This window comes from Passer montanus, unplaced genomic scaffold, assembly GCF_014805655.1.
Source record: "Passer montanus isolate IOZ18808 unplaced genomic scaffold, ASM1480565v1 scaffold69, whole genome shotgun sequence".
In the NCBI taxonomy this organism is placed as follows: domain Eukaryota; kingdom Metazoa; phylum Chordata; class Aves; order Passeriformes; family Passeridae; genus Passer; species Passer montanus.
Genome location: NW_024372036.1, coordinates 3,460,737 through 3,481,044, shown reverse-complemented (window position 1 = coordinate 3,481,044; position 20,308 = coordinate 3,460,737). Strand labels below are relative to the sequence as shown.

The window sequence follows — 20,308 nt, the reverse complement described above, 5'->3', positions numbered from 1 at the left end:
TTAAAAGACTTTTATTAATAAATAATCCCTTTTTCTCCCAAATTCATTTTTTGCTGAAGATTTCTATTTTTATTCTACCACTTTTAATCTCTTACATCCATTTTGCCAGTGATAAGAAAGGAGTAGAGGTATTTTCCAAGAGCTGGAAGTGAAATAAAAAAGGAACATTTCTGCTAAAAGAATACTCAATTATTATTTATACATTTTGCACACTAACATCTCCTGAAAATTCCTACAATACAGTGTGCTTTTTCTGGAAATGTGCTCTGTATGAATTTCTTCCAGGAAAGAAAGGTTGTTTATCTATTTCTCAATAACAAAGAACCCATTTATGTCAAAATTGATTTCTTAACCTTAGTTCAATCTATTTGCTTTCAGTCTCCCTTATTTTGGAGACATTCCTTGACAAAACCCTGACAGTAACTCTTTGGACATGGCACACCCTTTAAGCCAGAATGACTGCTTTGGAGTCATAACCCACCCACTTAAAATTTCCAGTTTTCCCTGTGTATAAAGAACTTTCCTACAGGTGGAAGCCATGAAATCAACCCAATCTGGTGATGTATTTCTGCTTACCTTTAAAAAGCCCCTGTTCACTGCTGTAAGAAATTGATACTGTTATCCAAACCAGATGCACAGCTCTTACTGAGGTGAAATCTGATCAATAACCTACTTTTGAGAAGCAGGAACTGAGTGAGAAGAAATTTTTAGCAAAAACTTTTTGTAGAATCTCTCCTTTCTATGAAGTGTTCTACAAGAAGTTCTTTGCCTGTATTTATAAACACTTAGTACGTAATAAAAGCACAGGATAACACTGCAAAAATGTATTCACTGAGATGACCTACACAGTAACAACAGCAAAAAAAGAAGGTATGTGACAGTCAAAACCAAGACCCAAGACTCTGATCAATGTCCAAAGCACTAAGCCTTAAAGATCAAGTAAAAAAAATCAAGGACAGGAAAAAAAAATCAAGACAACTGTTTATAAAATCATGCTGTAGAATGCAAGTACTGCAGACTTAGGCGAAAGGGTTAAACTCATGCCTTCCCAATAAATAAAAAAATAATATTCTGACATTCCACATCCATTGTTCCAACAGAGGCACTCCCAAAATATCAAGTGAGGCTGTACATGCCTGGCCTGTACAAGTCTGTAAATGATACAAGGGGATCAATTTACCTCCCCAGTTACAGCCTCCCAGCTGGGGAACTCTGGCTGCTCCGAACTAAACAGCACCAGCCAGTTCAGACTGTAACATACAGCTGAAATTTTAATTGCCTGGCTTGCAGCAAGGAGGGATATGTTTTACATTTCTTCAGCCCTGTTTACACCTGCTGGGAACTGCAGGGAACGAGCTCCTCTTACCTGTGAGCACATAATCGTAGCGGTTGACCTTGTTCAGCTTCAGTCCTTCGTAGAGCTCGTGCAGCTCATCTGAATTCAACACCTGGCCCTTCCAGTGGGCATAGCCTGCAAAGCAAACACCAGGGCATCTCAAGAGATGGATCTTCTCTTTCAGATCACACAGGTGAGACACGTGGAGGGACAACACCCAGAATCAGCACTGGAAGGATTTTCACCTCCTCTCCTGTGAAATGCTGCTGCTGAATGAAAGCTGCTGTCAGCAGAACAGGTTGTGTGCTCAGCTTCTCCTTAGCACCTCTGCCTCCCAAAGGAACTGGAGTGCCTACACTGCAGTCTGAGAGTGTCTGCTCACCAGCAAATCAAGCTGAGCACACACAAGCTCCTGCAAGGTTTCCCATGGAGCTTCAGCAACTATCCCTTTCCTGTGTGGAGGAGGAAAAACGTATGCTTTAGACTTCACTGGAGGAGGGTGTCAGTGTAATCTATTTTTGTTATCTTGTACTATATATAAAAAAGGGAAATATTGACAGTTAGATGACAATCTTAATAGGCTTATAGATCTGTCTGGACAGAGGCCTGCACCCATCAGATAAAGCATCCAGTGGGACCTGCATGTCACAAACAGAGTGACCACAGCAGCACACTGCCATGGATGGTATTTAAATGTACAGGGTCACCTGACAGAGTTTCTTCCAAAAATAGCACAGCTTCAGTGCTGAGGATCCTGGAGGAGGAGATGAGTAGCAGAAAGACACTACAAACAGATAAATAATATCCATATACTCCATATATCCTTGAATGATCTCTAAGAATTGCAAGCAAATATGCTCAGCTGAGAAGCAGATAGAAGGTGGAAGTGACTTGGGATAAACTCAACTGATTTCAGAAAACAGTGGACCAAGGTCCATGGCAGCCAGTTCCAAGGAAAATAAAAAGTATCTCCCTTAACAGAATCTAAACATTTGTTGAAAAATGTAAATGCACCTTGCACCTTGTCATCAAAGCCTGCCCATCTGGATGCACCAATCACTCCTTTGTACGTAAGGATGGGGCTTCCTCCAGGATACTGGATGAGGCATCCACAATTGAACTCTTTCCATCTCCATAAATTCACAGTTTGTTAAAAAGATTATATTTTTATTAACTGGAATTAGGAAAAATGAAAGGTTAAGTGAGGTATCTTCTCCCATACCTCCCCTGTGTAAAGACAATGGTATTTCGTTTGTTTTAACTTTGCTCTTGCAGTTAGAAAATTCTGTGATGAAAACTGTTGGCTTTGATTATCACTGTAAACTGACTTCTTAGAGTGACTGCCAAAAGGTGTCTAGAGCCTGGGATAAGCACATTTTTCAGTTCTCCTTCTTGTGAATGCAAGCAGACTCACGGTATGGTGAGCAGATGGATCACTTTGCTCTCCTCAGCACACAAAGGCCAAGCCTCCAAAGCACAACTCGCTGCCAGCTGGCTGGGGGCCTGACTCACATCAGCCACCACCTCTCCCTCCCAGGAAAATGCTGCTCACAAAGCCCCTCTGAAGAAAGGGACAAAGTAAGGGATTGCTGTTCTGAAGAACCCCTGAGTGTATGTAAATCCAGGGTTTGGTCTTTTTAACACAAATGCAGATATTTGTTGTGTCACATCTGCAGCATCACACAGAAATAATCTGTGCTCTCCTCTCCCCCAGGCTGTAGCACTGAAAAGCCAGTAAAGGGACACAACAGAGTCCTTCCATTGGGGCCACCAAGGAAACTGGGTGCACTTTTCACCCACAATCAAGGCAAAAAATGATGATATTTACCTTAGACATGGCCATAAAAATAACTATTACAGATGGCCCAGGCAACCTGGATGCTTTCAGGAGCCATTCCTGCAAAGACTCTGCAAATTCACTACTTAACCAAAAGTTCGCCTTCCCGTGTCAAGCTGTCTTAAATGGTCAGTGCACAGGGTTCATCTTACACTGATCCTGAACTGAGGGAGAGAAATAAATAAAAAACTCAGCTTTAGGCAGCAGCCCAGCTTATCACTGGAGCTGGTGTTGCCCACACGGGGTAGGGACACTGAGCTCTGCAGCAGTGACTTCCACAGGTAACTTAAGGATCCTTTTCATGACCTGGTAATGTGTAATACAATCTAAAGTCTAACCACACAACAGCCAAAGATAAAAACAAAGCCCCAGGGAAGCTCTCAGGGAAGCCCCAGCTACTGAGACATTAAAAAAAAGAAAAGGGAATGCCTTCAGTGGAGCTGCAGAGAGCTGTGATGTCACTAGGAACTGAATTATGCTCACATAATAATCAAACCAAATCAAAACTGGCAGCAAGATGAGAACCCCCCTATGCCCTTTCCCCAGGGTAATTTCACGTAACATGACAAACAGAAGGGGCAAACCCCATGACCCTGCATTTATCCTACTTTCCTGGCAGAATGTAACACCAAAAAGCAGGAAGAGAGGAGAAAAAGCCAGTTACTCATGTTCGGAAAGGGTTTCATGAACTGCAGGATGGGGTCCCAGGAAGAGGGGCTGTCTTGAACGGGGAAAGGCAGAAAGGAAGAAAACTGAGTCTTCCTTATTTTGGGTACAAAATCACCAAATAATTCCCCTCAGTGCTGCTCTGAGAGAGCAGAGAGAGCACTGCAGATCATGACACAGCTCTTCAAAACCCCACCTGGCTCAGACTGCATTAGTCTCCCACGTCTGTAATAATTTTAAACACACAGATGAACATAAACATTTAAATAACCTTACACCCCTTCTGCCTGGGTTATTAGCTTTTATTGCAATTACCTGCTACCTATTTGCTTTTAGGAGATAAGGCAATGACAAGTGAGATACAACACCTCATGTCACTAAAATGATGAACACATTCATAAGTCTCCAAGGAAATGTCCTGGCTCATTGGTACGAAAAATAAATAAAGTAACAAAAAACACAACCAAGAGAGGCAGCTAATACTTCCCCAAGATGAATTAATGTACTTGCCTTCCTCTCCTTTTTTTTCCCCCCTTTGGAATGTATTGGAATAATCTTCTTAATTACTTTCAAAAACAGGGATGAAAGAGAATGAAAGTATCAGGCATATCAGAAGGAATAAAAAACTCCAACTGACCAACACAGCAAAGGAAAAACAAGCTACCATTTTAGTTTAGCACAGCATGTACGATTGCTTTGTTTTCCAACCCAGAACATTCTGTTCTGAGGTTTGAGTTCTTCCTGTGGTGCTCCCTGCAAAACTATTCCAAGTGATTCCAGTAACAAAGAATTTCACATGGGAAAAAGGAAGAAAGTTGTGCTGTTTAAGGTTCATGATGGACAGGCAGTCTGGGCTCAGTTGTGTCACAAAATTCACATTGCATGCTCCAGCAGACAACCTGGTCTGAACACGTGGCTCATCTGTAGCCACCAGGAGGCCTTCAACAAAACCAGAAATTAAGTACCAAATTCCCCAGTGGATTTTTTTATAGCAGGTCACAGAGTGGGAGTAAAATGTTACCAGTGTCAGGCACAAGTGGAGATCTTTTCTTTCTGCCCTGCACACACAGGGGTGAATGAATCACCTGGGTGGGCAGACTATGCACAATCACATCAAGATATAATTGTAATTTCTCATGTGTTAGACCTACCAGCCAGCCCAGCCACCTACTACACACCCACTAAGTGGAAGTCAAACGTGCTCAAGAATAAAAGGAGAAGTAACAGAAAAAACCCCAGGCTATTTGTTCCAGAGCTGTTTCAAAGGTAGGATTTGGATGGCAGAGTAAGCACATTATTGCTTAAAATTAATCTACCAATGAGAAACAAAGCTGGAAGAATTAAAATGCACCCCCCAAAAAAATAAATTCTACAATTAAAAATAAATCTAGATTTTTATTTTTGCACATCATATGAGGTGATGCTTCTGCAAAGAGTATATTAATATAAGATAAAGAGCACAGTCTTAATAGGCTGCATGACAGCTTCTTTAATTTGTGTGTGAAGCATGATGCCACTCAAGTGTGAGTCACTCTAATCACTGAAGTTCCTCACGAAGCAACATGACAAACTCTTCTCCCAGGGGCACTGATTCAAAGCACATTTTCCAAATTTCGGGATTATCAGAGACTAAAGAAAGCTGCATTTTCTGAGCAGGAGTCAGCAGAAAGAGGCCTGTGGTATCTTACTAATTTGTAGACAGGGCAAAAAAAGAGCAATAATGATTCACCAAAGTCTGTTAGTCATAAAATCTCTCTGCGTTTTATTTGCTGCTAGTTCCAAATTTACAACAGGGGAAGAAGGAAAGAAAGCATACCATGTCCAAACCCCACACATTCTTTCACCTGTGCTCCTCTGGCATTCTTCCAGAAACTAAAGTTCACAGCCAGATTTTGAAGGAGGAGTTTGTCCTCCAGCTTTAACGATGAAGACAGAAGTGGTTCTTGTAAAATTTTATTTTTATAGGAAAACCAAGTTACCTTCACCCACTCACCCAGCACACCGTGCCTGTGTAGTGCAGGACAGTGCCAGACACAAGCTCTGCTTCCCAAAACCATGAGGTTGTGTGGCAAACTTTGGGATTTTGTAACAGATTCAGTTAAAAAACAAACAAACAAAAAACACACAAAAAACACACAAAAAAACCAAACCAAACAAACAAAAAACCCAAAACCCAAACCAAACAAATAACCCCCCAAACAAACAAAACTACAACAACCACACCCCCCCCCCCCCAAAAAAAAACCAACCCAAAACCCATAACAAAAACCAAAAAAATAAGTGCCTCCTAAACATCAGGAGTAGTTCCAGTACTTTAAAGACATGTGATATTTGAGATATTTTTGGGTTTAGTATGGTCATTTCGGTCTTCATGTGGGTGGAGGAACCACAAATTTAGTGTTCCTTCCACTGTCTGCCAAACCTTGAATGAAACACTGGTAACCTTTCCTTAGCTGTGATATCATTAAAAACAAATTTAAAATAATCTTTTTTTGTTTTAAGAACCTGGTCACCCTACTGGTAATGTAATTTTCCCACCTTCAGACACATTTAGTTTATGGTCAATAAAACCTCTATTAAGCTCTTGCAGTGCCCTATCAGGCTGATTTAATCTTGAAACAGAAAACATCAAACAACACGTGCTCATGCATTTCAAGTGTCAAATCATTTGACATGAAAAAATTGCTTAATTTCTGGAAGATTAATTACAACAGTTTTACCCAGTTATTGAAACTAAACGACTGAAAATCCCAAACTCCAAAACTAAATAAATTATGTAAATAAACAGAACTCACACCTAACTATCTTTGAAAAACACAAGGGAACCTTTGTACTGTGCCAAAGGGTGCAAGCAAAATAAGCAGATTTTTGTCTAAGCCAGGAAAGGCCTCATTCCCTTGTTTAATTATTACCTTTTCTGTGCCCTTCCTCAACAAGCAGAGATAGCTTCCAAGCCACCTTTGAAATATTAATTTTTTCTTCCCAAGGTGACACTAAATTCCCTCCATGATAGTCATCTTACAGCCTTTTGAAAGCTGCATGAACAGAGTCTGATCTGTTTCCAAATTAGCAGTTTATTAATAGAGCTGCACCTGTAGAGATACTAGAAAAGTACCTCAACTTTTGCCTTCATTTTCTTTGTCAGAAACAACTTTTGCTCTTTTCCAAGATGCTGAAGCCAGAATTTGCTCCCAGATTATTTTCTGAAGACACCTATAGATTTTTCTCTATCTAGAGTAGCTCTGCTCTCAAACAACCTGCCACCACCAAGACAGCACATGAGTCTCCACTGATCCAAAAATAGCCAGTCACTTGGAACTCCTTTATGGGTGAAAGGTATTACTAAAATAAACATAAATTTCAGCTTTATTTTAAAAAACCAAGTCTTCTAGCACTGTGAGTATTAGGCAGTCTGAACATATTAGGTGAGTGCGACTAAAATAAACATAAATTTCAGCTTTATTTTAAAAAACCAAGTCTTCTAGCACTGAGTATTAGGAAGTCTGAACATATTAGGTGAGTGCATTGCGTTCAGGCTTAGAGCTTAAATAAAAATACAAGGTATTAAAAAGTATTAAGGCCTTTCTTCCCACCAAAATGACATTTTGGGATACTTAATAGTCCCTGGATGGGCACATAGTGAGGAAACATTGCATCTGCTTCAGTATTTTTCTGATGTTTGGGTTGGTGACTATGTGACTGTGACTCTCATAGAGCCCATCATTCACAGCAAACCATTTTGAAGACTCCCTTATTCACATGCCTAGCTGTGTAAATGGCTATATTTGTATTATTTCACTATCTGACTTAATTAATTACTACCTAACAAAAGAAACTCACACTCTGAAGGGCAGAAATGGACATTGCCACATCCATCAAATCAATGCTTTACTCCCATATTCAGGTTTCTGAGAGATTTGAATCAAAACATGAAAATTACATTTCTATCCTATATTGTCAAAATGTGAGACCAATAAGACCAATGTCCTCTTTAAGTGGTTTGTGGCTCCCAGAGAGTCTTATATCTTTACATGAGACCAATGTCCTCTCCACCACCATGGGATGAGGTGAGCCCCATGCTGAGTGAGTTCAGTGACTGTGGAGTGGATCTGTAAAATTTTACCTGTGTGGTTGGAAAACTGGACAGAGTTCACCGTGTCAACTTCAAATCCCAAAACCTGTAACAGAACACAGGAATATTTATTTTACTAACACAACTTTGTTAATACATTACCCACATCATAAAACACGGGGAAGAACTCCTGGATTTCCAGTGCATACTTACAAAAAATCCTGGGAGCTGAGTCAACAAATATGCAACATAAACAAACAGCACAGTGCTCGACTACTGCAACAAATGGGGAAAAAAAGTGCCACTGGCAACAGCACCAGAAAAACACAGCTCAGGATGCTCAGGCTGGAGTTCATCTGGGGATAAGGCCAGAGAGGCTGCTCCAGCAGCAAGCACTGAAACCTTGAAGAAAGCCTTGGCTGGCCTTTCTTGGCATGAAAAGAAGTACAAGGTACTAAATTAATGCACAATATGGAGGGATGATGCTGTTGGCATTCCAGAAAACCAATTTTGCTAAAAGGAGGACAGAGAGATCTTAAAAGGGATCAATACTACAAGCCATACTTGGATGTCACAACCAGTTCCTTTACAATTGAAAGGGAATAGAAAGAAGTCACAAAGAATTAATTTGGGGTATGATTGGGAAATAAAGGGAGGAACAAACACAGAACAAAAAAGCCTAAAGCATTCTCTGAAAGCCACCTGCTACATTGCATTACCAGCAATCCAAATACTGAAATACCCAATAATTTCCTGGTGCAATCAACAAATATTCTTGTTGCCCAAAAATATATAAATCATATGGAAATAAGAGCATCCAATCAGGAGAAAACTAACGAGGATTTTTAACCTGACAATACCTGTTTAATACAGACAGGCACTGCTAGTCAAGCCATTTTTAGACATTTTTATGTGTCACGCAAGGAATTCTAATGCAAAAGTGACATTAACAGTCTGACAGCCGAGTCTTTGTTTCCACATCCAGCTTGCTCTGAGTAAGAAATCTCCTCAAAAGAAGTGCTGCTATGTATGGCTCAGTGAGTCACACTGGGAGATAAGAGGAATGATGCACCACTGTGCATGATCCCCTTTCAGGCAATTTGCTGGGAGGGGGGAGTGAGCAAATAAAGCTTTTCCAGTCACGTTTTCCAGGCAGACTCACGCCTCTCCCTTTCTGTCGTGAAGGCAACTCCTTCTCACAGATTAAAACCCTTCTGGATGTCTGGTGACATCAGGCTTTTCCTGTGCCTGTACCTTCCCTGTGATAAGCCCCCATTCCAATACCTGGCTACAGGATGAAGCTACGTGCTGTGACAGGTTGTTCCTTCAGCCTGCAGGTGCTTCTCTTCTGCTGTTTCACAGCTCACGTCCACACAGGTCTTTGTAGAATAAATCTTTTATTTCAATAGTTAATAAAGGTTTCTGTTCCTTCCTCACCAGAAAGCAAAGTAATTTTGGATTGGTGGTACACAGAATGGTGGGTTACCTCAACCTGACCAGGTTCAAATTAAGCTCAGCACCTATGCACCTCCCAGGTTCTTGTTTCACCTTGGTGAATTTTATTTTAAAGTCCGAGAAACCGAACAGCTGGGAACATGACAACACTGTTATGACCTTAACCTTGGTGTTTGGACATGCTTTTCAAGCAAATAAAAGGGAATATGGCCTCTAACCAGACTGTCACCCCATACTCAATTCCCTTCCCTGTAATGAACAGACCTAAGTTGTTACTTCCTTCAAGTAACTTGGCAATAACTGTGAATTAATTCATTTCTCTGCAGTATTCAGATCATGTCCCTCCAACTACTTAACCCCTGAGACTACAGAACACACTTACAGTGATTTACTGACTAATCAGGTTTTCACTCAGTGCTTTAGGGAAGGAGATCAGACACAACTGCTGCAGGCAGGGCAGCCCTACAACACTGGTCAGCACTGTCCCAGATGATGGACACCAAAACGAGCAGACCTTCTGTTGTGTTTTCCCCAGCACCAGTTATCATCTGATTTCTCAGCCAGGTTTTCCACAGGATTAGGGATTTTTGGGTTGTTTTGGCCAGTTAATCTGCTTCAAGCAAAAGATGGAAAAGTAGAAGGGAGGCCACCTCTCTTGGAGACAGACAGGTGCCAGGGTAGCTTGGCTGTACACTTGCTAAAACAGTAAATAAAATGCTTTGGAGAGTGGATGAAAAGCCACAGACAGCTCAAATTCTGCAAGGGACCTTGATATTCTCACTTTTCTCATCAGTCCAAAACAGGCTAAAAAAACCCTTTCAAGGTCTCAGTAAAAATCACTTACTGGTATTGGTCTACTCTGTCACAGTTTCCAGCTTCCTCCAAAGTTTTGTTTTGAATAAACATGTATGACTGAAATCTAACACACCTAATTTTGAAACCTGATTCAACCCTTAAAATAACTCACAGTTACTCCAAAGCATTTCCTTTTATAAAGGTGCTTACTAAGCCCTAGGCTTAGCATTAGTAGCAGAATAATCAAAAAGAATGTTGAAGCCATGATAAGCCAAGTTGTGTTTGTTTTCAAGGCAAACTGCATTTAAAAGTCCTACAGAATTTAGTCACCAGAAGACAACCTGAAAACAAGACTGAGGGGATAAAAGCAGCTTTTCACAGCAATCACCTCTTCTAGGACTAGAGAAAAAAACATGTCTTTATTTTGGTTTGAATAATTAATTTTAACAGCTTGATAGTTTCCAGTGGATAAGGAAACAACCTGAAAACAAGACTGAGGGGATAAAAGCAGCTTTTCACAGCAATCACCTCCTCTAGGACTAGAGAAAAAACTGTCTTTATTTTGGTTTGCATAATTCATTTTAACAACCTGATAGTTTCCAGTGGATAAGGAAATGTTGTTTTCTTCCTCCAACCAACAATTAAAAATCAGTGTTAGTGACTGTCATTCTTCACACCTAAAGGACATCAGAGACAGTTTCTGATGGACTGAATGATGGACACTTTCCTTGCTTACAAAGGGAATTTTGTTCCAAAGATGTCTTGTTAATCCTTTTTAATACATACTCAAACTTTTAATTCCTTGAGCAAACCTAACTAAAAGCACCGGTTTAGAGGGTTTTTTAAATTAATTAAAAATTTCTGCTCAAACCAGAGGTTAAATAAATATTAAGTGTAAGTTAACTAATTAGAAATACATTGTGGTTTTATGTACAGACCTTGAAAACTGAGATCAGAACAAATTAATTGAATGAGACAAATCATACTAAAAAAAAATAGAGTCAATCTCTCATATTTCCACAGAAAAGCAGCAACTATGACCTGAAAATATGTATTTAGTAGCAGATAATAATTTCTTACTGTAAAAAACCAGTAAGAATAAACCTTTTCTTCAGAAAACTACCAGAAAGTAAAAATTTCAAAACAGAATTAAACTCAATACATAACATTTCTTGCTTGTGTACACACATGTGTTCCTTGTACCTCTGTGTAAATAAACTGAGGACTCACCCCCCTTGGAGTTTGCCTGCGGCAGAACAAGTCGTATTTGATCAGCATCAGGACTGAACACACGAAGAAATGCACTTTTAATGTTTAATTTTTGCTTTTCTACAGCAGCTTTAGCCCATACCTGTGCTCCCCGCCCTGCTCCTTACAGCAAGGGTCCCGTGGTGATGTTGCAGCCCCTGGTTTGAGAAATGAGGTGACATCAGACACCCTGCAAGTGTCCCAGGGCTGCAGCTGCCAGGGACACACACGCCCTGACCTGGATCATCTGCTCTCCCACAGGCTCTAAAGGAGAGAACAATTCCAAATTTCCATGCTCTGCTGTTCACTCTGTGTAGTTATAATTTGCCCACAGAACAGGAAACCTTGGGCAAATCTAAACCCAAAGCCAGTGTGGCTGAGGATGGTAAGTGCTCTTCCAAGGAAAAAGGTGGCTGAGTCCATCCTAAATCTCTCAGCCTGCAGTCTAAGCACGTGTCAAATGTTGCTCTTCCTAAGACTCAAACCATAGTTGCTTGAATCACATCATACAGTGATATTTGCAACTGAAATCTTAAAGGAAAATGGGCAAATTCAATGTATTTTTCAAGTACCTTCAAATAAAAAAGGCAGAACTGTTATACTTCTAAAATTAAATCACAAAACATTAAAACTGGAGGAGTTCTGTGCTTGGAAGGCTCGGCTGGCAGATCTGAGTGACACATTTCAGAAAAATATTTGCAAGACTAAATCCAAGTACACACACCAGAGCAGAACATGTGAAAAGAAACAATCAGCAAGAAGCACATTGCTCATGACATCAAATTCAGCAGGTAACTGAAGGGAAGGAACAAATCTCATCCAGTTATTCTCCCAAGTGCTTTCCCAGCCTTGCAAAGAGAAAGTGGGACCAGGGCAGGGATGTGGTCTAGAGAACCACCCAAATGCACCTCAAAAAATAGCAAATACTCAAGGGAAAAATCAACACACAGAAAGGAAGAGACTTCAAAATACATGGACAACCTCTAAAGGTGTTGGGTCTTTTGGAAAAGAGAGATAGACAGCCTAGTTTTCCTAAAGGCACTGAAGTAATTTAAACCTATATATCCAGCCATTATGCCTTAAATAAAAAGCCAAGAAATGAGTCTCCTTCAGGTTTAAAATTTTAGAAGAGATAGCAGTTGTTTCACTAGTGGAGCAACCTAAAGGCCCAAACAGACAGAAAATGTCTTGAATTGTGTAAATTACATAAACAGCTGGATCTCAGTTATTGTTCACTCTAATCATGCAACCCTTTGGACTTTGCCACTGTGCTAATTACAGCTTTGTTTAAAATTTACAGTCTCTCTTCCCATTTCTTCCAGAAAACATTTCAACCGCATAAACACTGAAATGTGTTACTTCATTACCATGACAAACCATTGCCTAAGATTGTTAAACATCAAATACTGCAAATATATTCCAGAGGAGAGCCTCAGTTGTTATGCAATAGAGAGGCTGAAAACCAAGAAGAAAACCATTTCACAATATGGAAAATTGTGAGTGCAGCAACAGAGAAACGAGCAGGAAGATTTTGAAGCAAATGCAACATCTGAAATTCAGTTTTAATGATTGCCAACTTTTATGTTCATATTTGTGTAATCTACATTATGTACCAATGGCCTGGAGACAAATAAAAGTACTCATTTCTACCTCCTAATCCTATCTGGGATCTGATTATTAACACCACTTGAGTCAGAAAACTGTTAACTTCAAAGATTAGCTCTGCCTCAGAGTAAATATTAATACAATTTCTCATTTAATAATTTTATTTACTCTGAGAAATGTGAAAAGCTGTTACTGAACTGCTTCTGTTTAAATTTGCATTGCAGCTTTACCATGCTCCTGCAGGGGAAAAAGGCATATTTCCAATGTCACACACTTTGTAGCACTCAAGAAATTCTCCTTTTTTCATTGTTTGTATGCAGTTTGGGGAGTAAAAAAGTATTATTTTGTTTTAAGAGAGAAATATCTTGTATTTCCTAAGTGTGTGAGAAAACTGTCACTTGAATTACAGAAACACCTGAACTGAACTGAGTTTTAGTGGTTTTCAGGGTACTAAATGTTAGAAAAAACAACAAAAATATTTTCCAATTTCCAATGCATTATATGCACATATTCAGAGAGAGGAGGCTTAGAGGGGGCTGAGATGCTCTGGGAATTGCTGTCATTGGAGGTTTTCAAGACCAAGGAGGATAAACCCCAGAGCAGCCTGGGCTGAACTCAGGGCTGCCCCAAGCTTTGAGCCATTGGCTCCCGAGCTCCCTTCCAGCCTGGGTCACTCCATCTTCCAGGGACACAATTACCTACAAAAACCTCAGTTTTATCCATTGTGGAGCTCCGTGTGTGAAATCACACAAAATACCACCACCAGCTCGCCAGCATAAAGTTCTTGTTCTAAGGATAAAGCCCAGAGGTACCCTGTGTTTACACTATTAACTATGCCAGCTTTGACAGTAAAAATAATACATCCTTTGCTGTTAAATGACCAGTGGACCAATTTAACTAGAATGCTTTAGTTTGTACTTAATTTAAACAACCTTAGAGAACAATGACCTAGTTCTGCAAGAATGAAATTCAATTAAAACCACCTCTCTACTCTGCAACATGACTGGTATATATTGCCCTCTTAGGGCACTTGCTTTGTGCTTCCAGTGGTACTTCATTTTAAGGTTTGAAATTAAAACCATGAAGCAGTAATGCAGCTCAAGTTAGAGGAAAAATCTGGAATGAGGAAAAGGCAGAGGGAAAAAAAACAGAAGAGTGTAAGAAAAGGAAAAAAGCCAAAGTTTGTTTAAAACCACCCTGTGTAGAGCTGCATAGTTGTTTCTTCCACAGTATTTATGTTCCTGATGCATGGTGACAGTTTGTTATCTACATTTCATGGAATGAAGGCAAGACCTCCATCCAAAATCTTCAGGTCCTTCAAAGTTCTTAATTTTGGAAAACGTTAGCTTTACCATTCCAGAACACATCAAAACCAATTTTCTCAGACGAGTCCCCAAACAAAACAGTCTGTAAACCACAAATCCAGGAAAAGTGTCAGTAGCTGAAGCAGTAAATCAAGCTCAGCCAGTCATTCAGACAAATTCTTCTATTGTGAACACAAGGCATCTTGGTTTTTTTATTATCTGAGCTACAAATGTGCCCCAAGTAAAAATATCACAACTCTAAATGATGAATTTATCTCTAAGGGAAACACAGTTTGACAGGAAAAGGGCACAGAAAAATGGCTAAAAGGTAAAAAGGAACAAGGTTCTGCTGATCAGGAGAAGAGAACCTTTGAGACTCCAGTGCTGAAAGGAGGATTTGACTTTCATGCATCCAGTTGTCCCCAAAATAAATGGAGCCTTGTATTATAACACTTAAATATTATATCACTTAAATTCAACCTTTCTGCTTTGCAGCAAGATACTTGCAAGTAAAACTTATATGGAAAAAGGATGACTCTTCTTCTAATTAATATTCAAATGATGAAACACCCAAGCCAAGCATGTCCCCTCCTTTGAGCCAACAAATGCTAACAGACTGATGAGTTAGAGTAGTAGGAGTAAAAAGTAAAATGAGTTCAAGTAGGAGTAAAATAGTAAAAAAAACCAAGAGGAAGTATAACACACATCATCAAATGAACCAAAACCACCCAGCTCCCTCAGCCTGTCCTTGTAAGAAAGATGATCCAGCCCTCTAATCACCACACTGTGAAGTTGCCTCTAATTTTCAAAAATTAATGGCAGCACATGGCAAGCCATGGAGCTCTACAGAAAGAAAAAAAAAGTCCTCAGCTTCAAAAGACAGTAATACTTTCCAAGCATTGGGGAGTACCTGGATTTATATCATTTAAAGCACACAACAGCATTTTAAAAAACAAGGGAATATTTAAGAGCAAATCCTACATCTCAAATATAAACAAACACACAAAACACAAATATTTCCCCCACCCCCACTGTTTTATTAACATCCTGTGAAGTTTACCCCAACTGTGGCATCAGTCAAAGGACAAATTTTTACAGCACAAAGATGTACATAAACCATGGGGGTTACCAAGACTTAACTAGACACAATTTATGAGGAATTGTCAAAAAATCTTGTGGTAAGACTCCAAATTGCTGACTTTTAGCAGAGCATGTGTACAGTTCACAAACTGAATTAGCCAGGAATTCCTGTATTTGTGTAAAAAAAATTGCTGTATCACATAAACCAAATCCATTCTATTCCTTCTAACTTTTGTATATATATTAAACCTGATCTTAATTGAAAGACATTAACAGAATGAACTTTACTACCACTGTTAAAATTACCCTGTCAAACAAGGTAATTGAGGTTTGGGGTGTTTTTTGCCAAGTAGTGGCAGCAATACTTTGCCATAAGAAAGCCTCTGTGCCAGGCCATGAATTGCTCTGTGTATCCATTGTATACAAGCTGTTTGCATTAATGTCCTACAGTTTGGAACTCCATCTCACACAGCCATCACTGCAGCTCCAGTGAACATCACTGCTGCACTGTATTCCCCTGGAGATGGCATAAAGGCTGAATTTCTGTAATCAAACTGATTTGGAGTGGGAGAAAAAGAAAAATTTCTCAGTTGCAGCCTGCGCCTCTCACTACGTGCCAGCTCTTTTACTTAATTACATCTCCTTCCATTTGCTGCTGAACCAAAAAAACATACATTGTACTGGCTGCAGAAAAGTAAAAACACTAATTCAGTTTGAGAAATAGGAACTTGGGAAAAAGAAAAGGCATGTCCTGACAATTAGTGAACAGGAATAATTGCTGGCGTGGGCTGATAAATTGAACTGAAACTGCTATTGACTAACCCAATCTCTTTTTTCTCTGAGCTTTTAATAAGGCACACCAAGTATCTAAAGAGAATTCTGTACTTTTAATATAGTTGTGGTTTTGCACAGCATTTGACAAGGCACTGCAAAGACAAATCATTAGGATATTGGGGATATTGTGCCAGGATAAAAATACTAGAGCAAATAAACTGGGGACAGGGATGCTGGACATATTATTGGTGATTTATGAACAGACCCCTTCAAATTCTGAGGCTAGAAATAGACAATTACAAAACAGACAGTAAAAATATACGCCAGATGACCTTGAGAAAAATGCACCATAATGGAAGAAGGATGTTAAGCTGTTAGAGAACATCCACAGGAGGGCTATGAAGATGGTGAAGGGTCTGGAGGGGAAGCCTTGTGAGGAGCATCTGAAGGGACTGGGGTTGTTCAGCCTGGGGGAGAATGAGGGGACACCTCAGGGAGGGGCAGGAGAGGGGCAGGCACTGATCTCTGCTCTGTGACAGTGACAGGACTCAGGGAAATGGCCTGAAGTTGTGTCAGGGCAGGTATTAGGAAAAGATTCTTCCCCAGAGGGTGGCTGGGCACTGAACAGGGCTTGTTTCTGCAGTGACACTCCTTTTTTACCTGTGATCAACTCCATAACCATTTTCAGGATTTATAAGCTGACTTCAGCACTGGACACCACAGAGGGCATTGTAAAGACTGGAGAAGAAAACAAATCCTCTTTCTTCTGTCAGAGCAGACTACAATTTTTGTCACAGAGCTCTGGCAAAATTGGTACTCACTGAGAATTTGCTGATGGGCTGATGTAGCTGTAATATCATGACCAACTGAACAGAAAAGACTAGAACAGCCTGAGACTGCAGTGAATCTGTTCTCAAATAATTTCTTGATTTTTCTGAAAAGGCTTGCAATGCAAGTGCAATCTGAATGGTAATTAGGCCAAATTCAAGATTATCCAGTAATGCCTTGAAGATGCTTTGCCAAAGAAGTCTTGGAGACACAGGAACACTTCAGAGCAAATACCACAATGTCACTAATTTTTCTTTGCACCTGGACAGACTGATTGGCATGCACTACTAAATATTCAATGCTAGATACTCACATGATACAAAATAAATTCCTTTGTCAAAAATTCCCCTCAGCCACTTTATTCAGCACTAAGAAATTCCTTGTTCTACATCACGACCATTTCCACAGGCTACTCAAACAAACAGCCTCTTGTGCCTGCAAGGCACACACCCTCCCCAGCACTACTCCCTGCATCAAAACAGCTCCAGTTTGGGATTGAGAGGACTGCAGGGTCAAAAGATTTGTGGCAGAGCTGCTCTATTGACCTTTCTATGGGCAGGAGGCCACTGCTGCCATCTGGAGTGGTATTAAGTGATGGATCTGCAAGACACCCATTAAAAAAGGTTAAGGCCAACGACAGACAAAAAAACCCAACTTGTTTCTGCTGCTGTTTTCACCTTCATTCTTCCCACTGAAGGACAAACATAAAAATAAGAGAATGAGGTGGTGCTGGGGGTCTCTGCCTGCCTTCCACCCAAGAAACATTCTTTACTGTCAAGCAACAGTGACTTCAGTTGCTGATTTCAGATGGAGAAGTAGGTTCACTGCAGATTTCAGATTCATCATCTTCATGCTGCTTCCTACTACACTTGGATGTAATTTGACAAAAACACCATACTGTCACTGCAAACTCCTGCCAGCTGGAATCCTGTAGTGCTACACGAGGAGGTTTGCAAACACTGATAAGGAGAGGCAGACACAGACAGCAGCAATAGGTTCAACAGGCGTGGGAATTATCTCTTTTAGTTTTGTGAATGAAATGGTGGAGGAGGATCCCACAGCACATTCTTTTCCTCTGATTTTTTACTTTATTTTTAGTCCTGCTGTTGATATTTTGGCTAGCCAGGCTCCTAACCACCAGTCCATTAGCAAGGAGTGGGCAAGCACATTTTGTACATCTAAGAGGGAGTTATCCTATGAGGGAGATTTCACATTCTTTATGTGGACTCCTCAGGTAAACTATGAATGGATCTCACTCTCCTACCAAAGGTATAGACATTAAATTGCATGGTAAGAGACACCTGAAGAAACAGAAGAGGAAACAGCTCCCTGAAGGAGGTGCCACATTATATGAAGATCAGACCAAGGCCACACACAGGAAGAATGAAGCTAGTAGAGAGTGGATGTCTCACCACTTCCTTCAGAACAAAAAGTCTTAGAGAAGGGCACTCTGAAAAATATTTCCTTCAGCAGACACCAGGTGCAGGAGCCCGGGGCTTGCTCCTGCCCTGCCACCTCAGCCATGCCAAAAGAGTCTGCAAGGCTATGTTTGGGAACTGGATCAGGAAATTGGCTCACTAAATAAACCCTCACTTTCTTCTTTTCCATTTTTGCCAAGTCATTTATAACCTGGGTGGCCTCTCAGAGCAGTTTAGCACATGGCCTCACAAAATGACTTTCCTTGGAGCACTGAAGTGGACCCAAAATAGTGCAGGTGGAAGGACCAGCTGGCAATAAGACCAGAGCAAGTCTTTCTCAATCTGGCTTCTCTACTGAAACAGCAGATTTCAGTACCCTGGAGGACAGGTGACAATGTAAAACTTCTCAAATTTAAACACTAGCTTGCCATGGATTTGTTTGGTTATTGTATGAATGGGCAGAGGCATAATGTTACCTCCATTAACTACAGTGAGAGCAGCTGGGTTTTTAAAAAAAAAAACCACTTGTTTTCATTTTTGTTAAATGCTCAGTGTTGTGTTGATGGTTTCTTACAGGTAGTGGTGCTCACGCCTGTGAGCCAGGGGCTGTATCCTGCCAGAAAAATGAGAGTAACCACAGTGAAGATGGGTGGAAAAAGAGTTTTCCTTCAGTGTAACCTTGAGCAGTAGTACTCACCATCCAAAAAAAAAAAAAAACCCCACAGATTTGTAAGGTACATAGATTTATAAAATATATATATTTATTTTTTCTAGATTTAGGCCAGACTTTACTAAGTACATGACCATAAGCTCCAGTGTACAATTCTGCAAAACAGTATTAAATTTTGAGAATTTAGCCAACAAATTTTTTCTGCTGTAACTCACTCTCTTTTTTTTTCCTCTCAGAGAAGATGAAGACAGAATTACCATGTTGAGCTGCTATGAAGAAACGTGGTAAAATTTAGGGGAGAAAAACCCCAAATTACTTAGTGTTAAAAAAAGGGGAGCATGAAAGATAACACTCTTGGCTTTATTGGCTAGCAGTCTGCCAAATGAAGTAAGAGAAAAAATGTTGCTGTATTCTGATATAGTGGGACAGACCAACTTTTTTTGGATAGTTCCAATGAGTGCTGTTCTTGCAGACTGTCATGGATTTCTCCTTTCAGCTTATTAATGTCATTGATAGCTGTGCCATCCTTGCTGGAGATTTCCACGCAGATTCCATTCTGAGAGGTAAAACACAAGTGGACCCCACAGAGGGGAGAAGGGGAAGGGCTGTGGCCAGCCTGGGAGAGTTCTGCAGGTCAGGAAAACCATTTACTGCTGGTTTTGGGAGCAACTGAACCCACAGATGAGAAAGCAGCCCTCCAGCTTTTGTTTTGCCACAGGGGAGAGACTTTCCATTTTCCAGTGTGTGCTCCAGCACCTCCTCAATCCCACACATCCAGCTGGCAAAGAGGTGCTTTTGCATTCCCAAGACAGCAAAGTTAAATCACCATGCAAGTATTTCTACTCAGCCCAAACTATCCATATGCTTAAAATTTACAAAGGATGACAGAGGGTGAGGAGAAGTTTGTTTTTAAATGAAGCACAGAAGAGGTTTTGGTATCTCAGTTCTCTCTCCTGCTCTATGGATAATTGCTCCAGATGTTAAGGCAGGTGTCACGGATGAATTAACATGAACAAATACAAGTCCTGAGCAAAGGCTTGAAAAATTTCAGGTAGTTCAGCCCAGTAATATTTTTTTAGCTATGATAAGTCACCCCACTGCTGCCAAGCCACAAGATGATGAACTAGTCTGGCTTCCCCTGGGGCTCATATTACCTGTCAGCACAGACCTTCCTGGCATGTTTCAAACATTAGGCTCATCATATATATATATTTTTTTTC

The 20,308-nt window shown here is 40.3% G+C and overlaps 1 protein-coding gene across 2 annotated transcripts in view; it reads right to left on the bottom strand.

The window, feature by feature from the left end:
- The window catches only part of PDXK (pyridoxal kinase), a 46,524-nt gene that overhangs the window by 19,385 nt on the left and 6,831 nt on the right, over positions 1-20,308 (bottom strand). For both annotated transcript variants that reach the window (XM_039729547.1, XM_039729546.1), the window contains exons 2-3: positions 7,963-8,017; positions 1,367-1,471 (exon numbers count right to left, since the gene is read on the bottom strand). In XM_039729547.1, the coding sequence (XP_039585481.1) occupies positions 1,367-1,471; positions 7,963-8,017 (160 nt within the window). The remainder of the gene's footprint in view (positions 1-1,366; positions 1,472-7,962; positions 8,018-20,308) is intronic.